Genomic DNA, 14,352 nt, shown 5'->3' on the forward strand with positions numbered 1-14,352 from the left:
TGATCTACCTTTTTGTGAAGCAGTGAACAGACGCAGAGGTCTGCTTGTTCGCGAGGCACCAGACAGATGTATGGGTTAGTTAGTTTGCGAGGCAGGGAAGAAACACAGTGTTTAGTTAGTTTGTGAGGCAGCAAAGAGACGCAGCACTTTGCTTGTCCACAAGGCGGCGTAGTGGCATCGCCATCTGCTTTTTCGCGTGGAAGCGAACAGATGCAGCACTTTGCTAGCTGGCGAGGCAGTGAACAGATTCAGCAGTCTGCTTGTCTGTGAGACTGTGAACATCCACAGTGGTCACGCATTCTGCGAGGCTGCCAAGAGACACAGCGGTCTGCTTGTTCAGCAGGCAGCGAACAGATTAGGCAGTCTCCTTGTTTGTGAGACTGTGAACATCCACAGTGGTTAGTTATTCTGTGAGGCAGCGAAGAGACACACCGCTTAGTTAGTTCACGAGGCAGCGAAGAGATTCAGCACTTTGCTTGTCCACCAGGTGTAGCGAATGAAGGCATGGACTCAAGAAGTGATGCATCTTGAGGCCTTTATTGTTTGTTTCTGAGCATATTTTACTAAAAAGTTAGCTGCCTTGGTGGTTTTACAGATACACTTTGCTAAGCCAGTCATCATGCAGATTATGTCACACGTAGCCAATCAGTACACTGATCACGCACGCAGCGATCATGCCTCGTACTTTGCCACTTGCTTCCTAGTTGGAGAAAAGCTGTCTCGTTCTTGACCTTGGTTCCCACTGGCTTCTGCTGGTTTGTCTGTACTTTCTCAGGATGTGTCATTCCCAGCTGCACCAGTGTCCTTGGGTATGTTTATCTGAGGCTCTTGTTGAGACTCCTTGTCCAAGCTGGTAACAGTTCCCCCCTTCCCCTTTTCCCATGGCTTGCTACTTGCAACTTCCCTCCAACTTAACCCTGTCATGACCCTCCACATCTCCCCCTTCCTTTAATAATTGAAGGGCTAAGGCTGTGTGAACTTGCAGGGTCATGACTTGCTTCATACTTGGGTCAATCATCCTTTGCTTGCAATTCAATAAGCATGGTACACAAATTAACATTGTGACAAATACAACACCTATAATAAGTCCTAGAATCAGTACGCGTTTTAGCCAAGGCCCTACAGCAAGCGTCTTTAGCCAGTCGAAAATTCCCCATAAGTTTTTCCCATCGTCTTCTTGCAATTGTTTTGTCAGCTCCTTTAACTTCGTAATGCTTGTATGTACTGACTCAGAATGATCACTCAGATTCATATAACACATTCCCTCAAAATCCTGACAGGCATGGCCTTGGTCCAATAGCAGAAAATCGATCGCAGCCTGATTTTGTAAGGTGGCATGTCTTGTACATCTGTTAATAGGGCGTTCAAAGCAGTACTAGTAGCATTTGCTTCTTTTGCAAGCCAACATCCTAATTTGTTAAGTTGTGATAAAGCACGAGCGGTTCCTACTCCTGTGAAAATACTGCTCAAGACACGTTTTGTTGGATTCCAAAATTCTATGTTGCTATCGCAACGTGACGTAAAGCTGTGGGTGGACCGCTTTGTTCGAGTGTGGACAGTTCCATTAACTAAGAATTTTTTGGGATGAAACATCGTCAAAAGTCCAAAGATACATGGCCCCCCCACAGCTTTACCTGGTATGCCTTTCCAGGCTTTTTGGCCACAAATTAAAAATATATTAGCGGCCAACCCTCTGGGTTGTGGTCCAGGACTTATTTGTCTCCGGGTGGTGTAGTTACACCATACAGATTCATTAGCGTAGATGCCCGTGGGAGATACCTTAATGCCACTTTCATGTATATATAGCCCTGAAGTATAATTTAGATAAAAGCAGATTGCAGCCTGTGTAGTTCCCAATAAGTCAAGTTCTTGTGGCTGCAGTAGCAAGGCAGGAAAATCATTTACATATCGCATATCGTTATACCACGTGGAATTTTTCCCACCCCTGCATCTCCATTCTGTGTCGCACCACCACTTGGCTGAATTGTACCTGGCGCACTGCAGTTTGCTGACACAGTATCACTGTAGAGAGACCCCATGCGCTGTATATCAAGAGGAAGTCCGACCAGGCAAGTGCGGAAGGGGTCTGATGGCGTCGCCATTGATAAAGACAGGGTGTCCATACCGCTTACATTCACAAGAGTCAACCAGACTTTGCCACGTTCCCAGGTGTCTGGTCCAACAGGCATGCTTGTTGCTCTGAGGATGAGGCAACTTAAGGTCGTACACATCGCGATGGCACCCATCATAACCGAGTTCCTGTAGAAACACAAGCATATCCCCTCCCCCAAGTTATCAGTTCCATTGGTCCCACCCATTGGCCRGAAACCAAGTCTTTGACCAAAACTGGGGGCTTTTGTATTAATCTTATGTCTGTGGCATGCTGATGTTCAGAACTATTATGACCTGTTTCATCACAATTCCAAAAATTAAGGACATATAACGCTTTGTGCAGCTGTTCTTGTGGGGTGAGCAGTGTCTTCCCCTTTTTTTGTTTTTGTATCCTGTTTTTTAGGCTATGATGTGACCGTTCAACAATGGCCTGGCCAGTTGGGGAATGGGGTATGCCTGTTACATGAGAGATACCCCATGCATTGAGAAATTCACGCGCACAGCCTGAGCAATGGGCTGGGCCATTGTCCGTTTTGATGGTCATTGGCACCCCCAAGACCACAAAGCAGGCAAGCCAGTGACGAGTCACATCCCTAGCCTTTTCACCAGTGTGGGCGGTGGCCCACAGAAATCGAGAATGGGTGTCAGCTGTGACATGTACATATTTGAGGCGGCCAAATTCTAAAATATGCATAACGTCTGTTTGCCACAATTCATTGGCCCTTAAGCCTCTGGCGTTCACCCCTTCTTTCAAAGGCATTGGGGCGAACTGCTGACAGTCTGGGCAGGATAAAATAAGGTCCCTGGCCTGCTGGATGGGTAGTTGAAACTGCCTCTTCAGCAAGCGGGCATTCTGATGAAAGAAGAAGTGAGACAGCCTAGCTTGTTCTAGAAGGTTAGGTACCACCACTGGCATGGCCGCTGCATCAGCGCGTCGATTGCCTTCAGCGATGGGTCCAGCCAGGTCCGTGTGCGAGCGTACATGTAAAACATAAAAGTCATGCTTTCTACGATTAATAAGAGTCCAAAGAGCATAAAGTTCTGCAAAGAGCAATGGATTGGAGACCTCACAGAGAAAGGAGGCCTCTAACCTTTGCACAAGGCCCGCGGCATAACAGGAATCAGTAACTACATTTACAGGTTCATTGGCACAAAGTTCAAAAGCCATACGGACAGCCACCATCTCCAATACCTGTACCGACCCTTGGTCCTGTGTATGTACTGTTGTTTTCCATTGTTGCGTAGCAGGGTCCTGCCATGTGACTGCGGCCCTTTTTGACCTTCCCGAGGCGTCGGTAAAAACAGTCAAACCAGGAACCGGGACAGGGCGACAACGGCATCGAGTAACTAGGGGTAGGCTGCCGGCCTCTGCCCGTAACTTATGTTGGGGATAATGAATGGAAAGTTGCCAAGCGAAGTCAGCAAGGGCGATTTGAAAACCCCAGTCCTTTGACAGCAACCAGTTCAAGTTTTCCATTGTGGCTGGGATATAAATAACTTCAGGGTCACAGGCATTCATGGTCTGCAGTCTCTCCCGTCCCTTAATGATAAGCTTAACATACATTTCTGTAAGAGTCCATAAGGTTTTCGGTGGAGTATGTGACAGAAAGATCCATTCCAAAATGTGCAAGAGATCTATGCTTTTTGTATCCCATCGAAATAATACCGCAAAAGGTTGAAAGCGGTTGGCAATCAGAGCTAACTAAAAAGGCAATGAGAAGTCACGTCGCCAACTCTGGCGCTCCTCCAGAGCGCGGGCACATAACTGGAGTGCCTTTCTCGCTTCAGGTGTCAAAGTTCAGGTGGAGGTTAGGGAGGTGTCCCCTTTGAGCATGTCAAAAAGGGGGTGGAGCAGTTCTGTGGAAAGTCCCAGCACCGGTCGGAGCCGATTAATGGCTCCTAATATTTTTTGTAGGTCATTAAGCGTAACAATATCACTTAATTGCAGTTGGACTGGCTGGGGCCTGATTGCATGTTGCGTAATACGCCATGCAAGGCAGCGAAGAGACACAGCGGTTAGTTAACTTGCGATGCAGCGAAGAGATGCAGCGGTCTGCTTGTTGACGAGGCAGCGGACAGAGTTATCGGTTAGTTAGTTTGCGAGGCAGCAAAGAGACGCAGCGGTTTGCTTCTTCGCGAGGGAGCAAAGAGACGCAGCGGTTAGTTAGCTTGCGAGGCATCCAAGAGATGCAGCAGTGTGCTTCTTTGCGAGGCATCAAAGAAAAGCAGTGGGTAGTTAGTTCGCCAGATGGCGAATAGATGCGACGGTTTGCGTGTTCGCGATCCAGTGAACAGGCTCAGCAGTTTGCTTGTTTGCAATGCAGCGAAGAAACGCAGCGGTTTGCTTGTTCACAAGGCAGCGAACAGACACAGCATTCAGTTAGTTTGCGAGGCGATGAAGAGGTGCAGTGGTTTGCTATTCCACGAAACAGCGAAGAGACACAGCGGTCTGGTTGTTTGCGAGGCAGTAAACAGACGCAGAAGTCTGCGTGTTCGTGAGGCAGCGAACAGATGCAGCCGCTTGCTTGTTTGCGTGGGAGCGAGCAGACACAGCGGTTAGTTAGTCGGCGAGGCAGTGAACAGACGAAGTGGTTTCCTAGTTTTCGAGGCAGCGAAAAGACGCAGCCGTTTGTTTCTTCGCGAGGCAGTGAACACCCACCGCGTTTTATTTCATTTGCGAGGCAGTGAACAGAGGCAGCACTTAGTTAGTTTCTGAGGCAGTGCACAGAGGCAGTGGTGAGTGTCTTTCCGAGGCAGCAAACAGACAAAGCGGTTAGTTCATTTGCAAAGCAGCGAGGTGATGCAGCGGTTTGCTTGTGTGCGAGGCAGCAAATAGAGGCAGGGGTTATTTTGTTTACGAAGTAGCGAACAGACGCAACAGTTAGTTGGTTTACGATGCAGCGAGGAGAGGCAGCGGTTTGCTTGTTTACGAAGCAGGGGAGAGACACAGCCATTTGCTTGTTTGCTTGGCAGCGGAGAGACGCAGCCTTTTGCTTGTTTGCAAGGCAGCGAACAGATGCAGCGACTTGCTTGCTTGTGAGGAAGGGAACAGAGGTAGCGGCTTGCTTGTTTGCAAGGCAGTGAAGAGAGGCACTCGTTTGCTTGTTTGCAAGGCAGCGAAGAGAGGCACTCATTTGCTTGTTTGCGAGGTAGTGAACAGATGCAGCGGGTTGCTTGTTTGCGAGGCAGCGAAAACAGGCAGCGGTGTGCTTGTCTGCAAGGCAGGAAATAGAGGCAGGGTTTATTTTGTTTACAAGGCAGCGAACAGATGAGGCGGTTTGTTAGTTTCCGAGGCAGCAAACAGATGCAGCGGTTTGCTTGTTTACAAGGCAGCAAATAGAGGCAGTGTTTAGTTCATTTGCGAAGCAGCGAAGAGATGCAGCCGTTCGCTTCTTTGCGAGGCAGCGAACAGACACAGCGGTTTGCTAGTTTGAGAGGCAGTGAACAGACATAGAGGCTTTCTTGCTTGCTAGGCAGCGAACAGACGCAACGGTTAGTTTGTTTACAATGCAGCGAAGAGAGGCAGCGGTTTCCTTGTTTCCGAGGCATCGAACAGACACAGCATATTATTACGTTCGTGAGGCAGCAAAGAGATAGAGTGGTTAGATAGTTTGCAAGGTAGCAGAAAGATGCAGCAGTTTGCTTGTTTGAGAGGCAGAGACTACATGCAGCCCTTTGCTTGTTTGCCAGGCAGCAAACAGATGAGGCGCTTTGTTAGTTTCTGAAGCAGCGAAGAGATGCAGCGGTTATTTTCTTTACGAGGCAGTGAAGAGAGGCAGCGGTTTCCTTGTTTGTGAGGCAGCAAACAGACCCTGCGCTTTGTTTATTTCTGAGGCAGCGAAGAGATACAGCAGATGGTTAGTTTGCCAGGCAGCAAACAGACACAATGGCTTGCTTGTTTGCGAGGCAGCGAACAGACGCAGTGATTAGTTTGTTCGCGAGGCAGTGAACACACACAGCGGCTTGCTTGTTTGCGAGGCAGCGAACAGACGCAGCGGCTTGCTTTTTTGCGAGGCAGCGAACAGACGCAGCGTTTTGTTAGTCTCTGAGGGACGAACAGGTGCAGCGGTTATTTTGTTTACGAGGCAGTGAAGAGAGGCAGCGGTTTGCTTGTTTGCAAGGCAGCGAGTAAACACAGCACTTTGTTTGTTTCTGAGGCAGCAAACAGACACAGCGTTTTATTATGTTCGTGAGGCAGAGAACAGACGCAGCTGTTTGGTTGTTTGCGAGGCAGCAGAGAGACCCAGCCATATCCTTGTTTGCGAGGCAGCGAACAGATGCAGCGGCTTGCTTGTTTGTGAGGCAGGGAACAGAGGTAGCGGCTTGCTTGTTTGAGAGGTAGCAAAGAGAGGTACTCGTTTGCTTGTTTGCGAGACAGCGAACAGATGCAGCGGTTTGTTAGTTTCCGAGGTAGCAAACAGATGCAGCGTTTAGTACATTTGCGAAGCAGTGAAGAGATGCAGCGGTTTGCTTGTTTTTTGAGGCAGCGAGCAGATGCAGCCGTTTGCTTCTTTGCGAGGCAGCGAAGAGACACAGTATTTAGTTTGTTTGAGAGGCAGAGAACAGACGCAGTGGGTTGCTTGTTTGCGAGGCAGCGAAGAGATGGACCGGTTTGCTTCTTTGCAAGGCAGCGAACAGATGCAGCGGTTAGTTTGGGCACGAGGCAGCGAACAGACGCAGCGGTTTGCTTGTTTGCGAGGCAGCAAAGAGTCGCAGCCGTTTGCTTGTTGGCAAGGCAGCGAACAGATGCAGTGGTTAGTTCGTTCGTGAAGCAGCGAAGAGATGCAGCAGTTTGCTTGTCTGCGAGGCAGCGAAGAGACACAGCATTTATTTTGTTTCCGAGGCAGGGAACAGAAAGAGCGTTTTATTACGTTCGCAAGGCAGTGAAGACACACAGCGGTTTGCTAGTTTGCGAGGCAGCAAACAGACGCAGCGGTTAGTTAGTTGGCGAGGCAGTGAACAGACATAGTAGTTTCCTCGTTTTCGAGGCAGCGAAAAGACGCAGCCATTTGTTTCTTCGCGAGGCAGCGAACACCCACCGCGTTTTATTTCATTTGCGAGGCAGTGAACAGAGGCAGCGCTTAGTTAGTTTCTGAGGCAGCGCACAGAGGCAGTGGTGAGTGTCTTTCCGAGGCAGCAAACAGACAAAGTGGTTAGTTCATTTGCGAAGCAGCGAAGAGAGGCAGCGGCTTGCTTGTTCGCGAGGCAGCGAAGAGACACAGCATTTAGTGTGTTTCCGAGGCAGGGAACAGACACAACGTTTTATTACAGTCGTGAGGCAGTGAAGTGTTAGAATGGTTAGTTTATTTGCGAGGCACTGAACAGATGCAGCGGTTAGTTTGCGAGGCAGCAAACAGACTCAGCAGTTTTCTTGTTTCGGAGGCAGCAAACACACGCAGCGGTCTGTTAGTTTCTGAGGCACAAACAGATGCAGCGGTTATTTTTTTTATGAGGCAAGAAGAGAGGCAGCGGTTTGCTTCTTTGCAAGGCAGTGAACAAACGCAGCGGTTTGCTTGTTTGCAAGGCAGCGAACAGGTGCAGCGGTTAGTTTGGTTCTGAGGCAGCAAACAGTCACAGCGGTTAGTTCGTTTGCGAAGCCGCGAAGAGAGGCAGCGGTTTGCTTGTTTGTGAGGCAGCGAAGAGACACAGCACTTAGTTTGTTTCCAAAGCAGGGAACAGACAGAGCATTTTAATACGTTCGCGAGGCAGCGAAGAGACACAGCAGTTTGCTTGTTTGTGAGGCAGTGAACAGATGCAGCGGTTAGTTTGGTTCCAAGGCAGGGAACAGACACCACGTTTTATTATGTTCACAAGGCAGTGAAGAGATACAGTGGTTAGTTATTTTGCGAGGCAGCGAACAGACGCAGCGGTTTGCTTGTTTGGGAGGCAGCAGAGAGACACGTCCGTTTGCTTGTTTGCGAGGCAGCAAAAAGAGGCAGCGGTTAGTTTCTTTGCCAGGCAGCAAACAGTCGCAGAGGTTTTTTTGTTTACGAGGCATCGAAGAGAGGCAGCGGTTTGCTTGTTTGCTAGGCAGTGAACAGATGCAACAGTTAGTTTGCGAGGCAGAGAACATACGCAGTGATGTGCTTGTTTTCGAGGCAGTGAGCAGACTCAGTGGCTTACTTGTTTGCGAGGCAGCGAACAGAGGCAGGAGTTAGTTTTTTTACAAGGAAGTGAAGAGAGGCAGTGCTTAGTTTCTCTGTGAGGCAGTGAACAGATGCAGCAGCTTGGTTGCTTGCTAGGCAGCGAACAAAGGCAGCAGTTTGCTTGTTTACGACTTAGCGGTTAGTTTGTTTGCGAGGCAGTGAACAGACGCAGCGGTTTGCTTGTTTGCGAGGCAGGGAACAGTTGCAGTGGTTAGGTAGTTTGCGAGGGGGCTAGTTAGTTTGCGAACAGGCCCGCGTTGGCATATGGAGCGGGGACCTCTTCCATGGTGAGGTAAGCGGCTGTTTGCTGGGCCTCCAGAGGCCAGGAGTAGTTGGTGGGGTAGGAGAGGCCCCTGTGCCCTTTTTGGGTGGGACTGCCGGCACCTTGGGGGTCTTGATTGACTCCCCTAGGGCAGCAGGAAGGGGTTTTCTGAGGCTGTGGATGTTGGGGTGCAGGGATGTTGTTCCTTGGGAAGCTGGGGCCTGGTGGCAGCCACAGACATCCTCACTCCTGGTTTTTTGTTTGCTTGGTGGCCAAGCATGGTGGTGAGCAGTGCCCGAGGGTATCCCAGGCCCATGCAGCATGGAGGCAGAGGCGAGCACACCAGCATTGGCCTGCAGGGGGCAACCTCCGCCACAGCAGTGGTAAGTGTCTGTATTCCTTGTCCCGGAGAGTGGGGGATGTTTGGAAAGGGCAGGAGAGGCCCCAGGGCTCTTTTAGATGGGCTGGCCTGGTCCCTCGGGGGTCTTGATTTAGTCCGTCAGGGCCACGGGAATGGGGGCCTTGGGGCCCGGGACTTTGTGGTGCAGAGGTCTTGTTTCTTGGGGGACTGGGGTCCTGCAGCGGCCGCTGATGGCCCTTGGTCCTTCTTCGTCTTTGCCTGGATCCCAAATGTGGCGGTGAGCAGCTCCTGAGGGCATCCCGGGCCTATATGGTATGAAGGCAGAGGCAAGCACACTGGCACTGACATGCAGAGCGGGACCTCCACCGTGACCTAGGTGGCAAGGGGTGTTTTGGAGGGCAGGAGAGTCTCCAGGACCCTTTTGGGTGGGCCCGACTGGCACCTCAAGCATCTTAATTGAGTCGCTCAAGGCAGTGGGAAGGAGATCCCCTAAGGCCAGGGACTTTGTGGTTCAAGGAGTTTTTTTCTTGGGAGAATGGGGTCTGTCGGTGTCTGCTGATGGCCTCACTCCTTCCTTTTTAGTTGCCTGGTGGCCTGGGGCATCAGTGAGCAGTTCCAGAGGGTGTCCTGAGACCGTGTGGCATGGAGGTCAGTAGAGGCAAGCACACTAGCATTGGCATACAGAGGGGGACCTCTTCCCTGGTGGAGAGAAGCGGCTACATGCCAGCCCCTGGGTGGAACCAAACAAAATACCTTGGAAACCCTTGAGGAATTAAAGGCACTGTGTGAAAATGAATTTCCTATTATACAATAAGACACAAGAACAGTAAAATGCATTAGGACAAAAGTACATCTTGCACAGTATCCTGTTTCTTATTTCCCGAGAAATACATTCTGCTCTTATGAACAGCAGCAAGGAGCCTGGCTCAGTCTTCTCAGTAACCTCTTCATAAGCATCGGAAGGATGCTATTAGGTTCTCTAGAAGCCTTCTCTTCTCCAGAAGAGACTTTTTCCTCAGCCTCTCCTCCTACAGCAGGCACATCAGTCTCCGACCAGCCTGCTGACCCTTCACTTCACTTACTGCAGTAAGTCAATGTCTTTCTTGTACTGGGGGTCCCCAAAATGAAAGCAGCATTCCAGATGTGGTCTAATGAGTGATCAGAGAGGATGATAATCACTTCCCTTGGTTTACTGGCTATCCTTCTCTTAATACAGCCCAGGATGCTTTTGGCCTTCTTTCCTTTCAGGGCACACTGCTGGCTTATGTTCAGCTTGCTGTCTGCTAGGTCCTCCAGGTCCTTTTCAGCAGAGCTGCTCTTCAGGTAGCCAGTAAGTCCCAAGCCTGTATTGTTGCAAGGGGGTATTCTTTCTCCATGCTGACTTTGCATTTGTCCTTGTTGAATTCCACAAGGTTCCTGCTAGCCCATTGTTCCAATCACTCTACATCCCTTTGAAAAGCAGTCCTGCCCTCAGGCACAACGACTGCACCCACCCTCCCCCCACCTCCCTGATTTTGGTGTTGTCTTTAAACTTGAGGACATTCCATTGTGTTTCATCTTCCAGGTCACTAATAGAAATACTGAACTGGAATGGTCCCAGGAGAGACCCCTGGAGAACTCACTTTGTAAGCAGCCTCCAAGTAGAGTGGGTGCCATTAACCACCACCCTTTGAGCCCAAAGAACTAACCAACTTTCCACCCATCTAGTAGTCCACTCACCTATATTGTAATATCCTAACTTGGACACAAGGTTGTTGTGGGAGAGCATGGTGAAAGCCTTGCCAGAGTCAAAGTAGATGACATCTACTGCTCTCCCTCTTCTACAGATCTTGTCATTTCATTACAGAAGTTGGAGGGACTGAAGTGAAGCTGACCAGCCTGTACTTCTTGAGATCATCCTCCCTGCCGATTTTGAAGATGGATGCAATGTTTGCCTTTCTCCGGGCTTTGCGCTTCCCCTCATTTCCATGTCCTTTCAAAAACAATAGAGAGTGGCATCATAATCATGTCAGCTAATTCTCTCTGCACCCTCAAATGCATCCCATTTAGTCTCATAGTTGTTATGAGTTTTTTTGAAACAATCTCTTAGCTGACCCTCTTACATTACTGATAGTTCCTTTCCTCCTTGAACCCTGACTCTAAACACAGAGGCAAAGAACACCTGTTTGATGAGAGAGGCAAAGAAGGAATTCAGTAGCCTCAGCTTTGTCTGAGTTTGCTATCACTAAACCATCTACCTCATTCAGCAAACACTGAATATTTTGTTTATTTTGTATTGTTAATGTAGCTGTAGAAGATCTGCTTGATACCTGTGATGTCCCTTCCCCATATCAAATCTAGGTGAGCTTTGGCTTTCTTACCACCATTCTTCCATGCCCAGGAAATGTTTCCACTTTCCTCCTTTGTTGCCTGTACCACTTTCACCTCCGGTATTTGTCCTTCTCACACTGAAGTTCAGTCATTAGTTCCTTTTTTGGCCAAGCCAGTTTCCTCATACCTCTGTTGATTAGCCTGAGTATTGGAATGGACCATTCTTGTGCTTGAATGAGGTTGTCCTTAGGAACCTGTTAGAAATCTTGAGCTCCTCTGCCGTAAACAGCTCTTCCCCATGGGTTCCCACCTACCAGTTCCCTGAATAAGCTGAAGTCTACATACACCCTGTCTACTTACAGTTCAGGGTCTGTACTCTGCTATTTTTCCTTCTTTTTGCCCTTCATATCCCTGTCTAGTTTCAGTTCTGGCTGAGTTTTGTTTTTTCCGACTCCACCCCTGCATGTCTGTGAAATACCTCTTCCACAAGACTATATATACTGTGGTAGTGAGTTTATACAGATTGGGTACAGATATTAGTGAGGGAAGAGTGAAAGAATTTCCATCCAGAATTTCTCCATTGCCAACAAGAAAATTCACAGGAAACACGATATTTTGACAATCATCTTTTATTTTTCATTGTCTGATTTCACAGGACAGCTTGGAATTTTTCAGTGTTTTAGGATGCCTCAATGTCGTACCAATGAAATATTACCATTTTCCCTGGGCTATGAGTTTAATTTTTGCACACTGCTCCTTATTGTAACCGTTACTTCATAGGAGTTGCAAAATCCAGTAGTCCAACAGAGTTGAGGCTGCCGCAGCTCCATATCCCCAGGTCCAACACATAGCAAGGCTGAGTAGGTAGTCACAATAGGAGCACACAAAACCACATATAAAGTACACAAATACACATAAACACTGCTGGCTCCACAGATCAACAGAAACACTCAGCACTCATGCAAAGATAAACCACACCAACAGCCTCATCCTGTTTCCTTATCTGGCTGATCAGGATGAAGGTCTGTTAGTGGGAAATATACAACGGGGATCTCTCCAGCAGCTGGTCTTAGACACTCAGGCAGCCTTGGCCACGGTCAGTCGAATCAAACAAGAGAAACAGAATACTACCACCACATCACTTATGAGAAACATCGGCTCTACGCTCCTTTTACATAACAGCTCATACTTACTCTTGAGCCCTAATTCCATGACCATATATGCTACATGCTGGATCATGCTCTGTTCTGGTCCATATGAGTTTGATGGCTCTCCTGGCATGGGTGTAAATGTAATTTTCTCAAACCTTGTAATATGACAAACATGACGTCATATGAAGGTATAGCTAACACAAACAGTATAGATACAGCAAGAGTGACACTTCCCTCTTTGTACAGCAAGAGTATGATAGGATAAAGAAGTCAGCCCAGTTCTTTACATATGACTTAACTCAGCTCTCATTAACCGTTTCTGTAGGGATTTGGATGATAGCCAAACTTCCTGCATGGTTCTGAAAAAAATAAATTTCATTTTTAGGATTGTCAGAAGAAAATTATCCATTGGCCAAGGTTCTGATATGACTTATTATATTGCTATAGTAGCAGAATAAATTACAGCAAGATATAGTTCAGTCAGCAAAGCACCCCCATGAACAGGAAAGAGATATTTCCACACAGAGGTAATGAGATACAAATTCTTCCTTGCCAGACTACAATGCAGAAGGAATCTGATGACTTAGCCAGTAAATGAACAACAGTCACAGTGCTCCTATTTAATTATATTTGAAGAATGATATTTTTCTTCCCACTACTGTCCTTCTACTGCTCTATCCTTAGGTGAGGCACTTATCTGATGATGTGCAGAGCAGCTTGTGCTTATGATCTTTCTCAGAACCTTTTTCACCTCTTTGTTCCTCAGACAATAAATCAGAGGGTTCAGTGCTGGAGTGAATACAGCATAAAAGATGGACACTATTTTGTTGAGGTTGAAAGGATGGATCCTCCTGGGCCTGGCATACATGAAGAGAGTGGCTGAGAAAAAGACAATGACCACAGTGAAATGTGAGGTACAAGTGGAGAAGGCTTTTCTCCTTCCCTGGGCTGAAGGCATGCACAGGATTGTTGACACGATGCAGTAGTAGGAGAAAACAATGATCAGCAAAGGTACCAGCAGGATTACAAGGGCCAATGCAAAATCCACTGTTTCTGCAAGGGACATGTCAGTGCAGGAGAGGTTCAGGACTGGAGAAATGTCACAAAAGAAGTGGTTTATGACTTGTGGACCACAGAATGTGAGGCGTGAAATAAAAGACACCTTGACCAAGGAGATGGAGAAGCCTCCTGCCCATGAGAAAACTGATAGCTGAAAGCACAGCTTGTGGGTCATGATGGCTGGGTAGCGCAGAGGATGACAGACAGCCAAATAGCGGTCATAGGCCATCACAGCCAAGAGGACGCATTCAGTGCACATGAGGGAGATAAAGAAGTATAGCTGGGTCATGCAGCTGGAGAAGGAGATGCTCTTGCTCTGTGACCAGAACCCAAACAAAAGCCTGGGCAGTGTTACTGAGATGTACCAAATCTCCAAGAAAGACAAGTTCCCCAGAAAATAATACATGGGCTTATGTAAGTGATGGTTCCTGTTCACCACAAAGATGATGATTGCATTTTCAGTGATTGTCACCATGTAGGTGATCAGAAAGGCCAGGAAAAGTATGGTCTGGACCTGCAGCCCATAGGAAAATCCCAGAAGAATGAACTCACTGATAGTTGTTTGGTTCTTCATACCATATTGGGTGCCCACAGCTGTCCCTGCAGATGTCAAAGCAAAAGAAAAAGCAAATGTAAGAGTTCCATAAAAACAAGTTTGTGTGAAGAATTAGGGCACTTAGTAAGCTGTTTCCCATGGAAACTTTTTATAATGTAGAACCAATATTTCTTATAAGAAAGAAAGATACTGGAAAGACACCTGTCTTTTTTTCCCATGACTTTGTTAGTATGCTTTTGATAACAACACTGGGAAGAAAAAATGTCACAAGACCTTTGTAATGCACTTTTATTATCCCACAGGATACAGCTAACATTCACATTGCTGAAAATATCACCACAAAAAGTTCAGGTAGGACATAGATAAATGAGGTCTAAAAGCATAGAGGTATTACA

General features: G+C 47.8%; 1 protein-coding gene across 1 annotated transcript; it reads right to left on the minus strand.

Moving 5' to 3' along the window:
* Nucleotides 1-13,161: 13,161 nt before the first annotated feature.
* Nucleotides 13,162-13,975, minus strand: LOC112962413 (olfactory receptor 6B1-like). Its single transcript, XM_026058506.1, has 2 exons — nucleotides 13,370-13,975; nucleotides 13,162-13,221 (listed from the first exon to the last, which is right to left on the minus strand). Exons 1-2 carry the CDS (start codon nucleotides 13,973-13,975, stop codon nucleotides 13,162-13,164), a joined length of 666 nt encoding a protein of 221 aa, XP_025914291.1.
* Between the last annotated feature and the right edge of the window lie 377 nt (nucleotides 13,976-14,352).

This window comes from Apteryx rowi, unplaced genomic scaffold, assembly GCF_003343035.1.
Source record: "Apteryx rowi isolate R43461 unplaced genomic scaffold, aptRow1 scaffold_1478, whole genome shotgun sequence".
In the NCBI taxonomy this organism is placed as follows: domain Eukaryota; kingdom Metazoa; phylum Chordata; class Aves; order Apterygiformes; family Apterygidae; genus Apteryx; species Apteryx rowi.

Excerpts from the sequence above, each read along its gene's own strand:
- LOC112962413 (XM_026058506.1), bottom strand. The coding sequence starts at position 13,975 with ATGAAGAACCAAACAACTATCAGTGAGTTCATTCTTCTGGGATTTTCC. Across the intron at positions 13,222-13,369 it reads TGGATTTTGCATTGGCCCTT|CCACTCTCTTCATGTATGCC; the intron begins GTAATCCTGCTG and ends TCTTTTTCTCAG.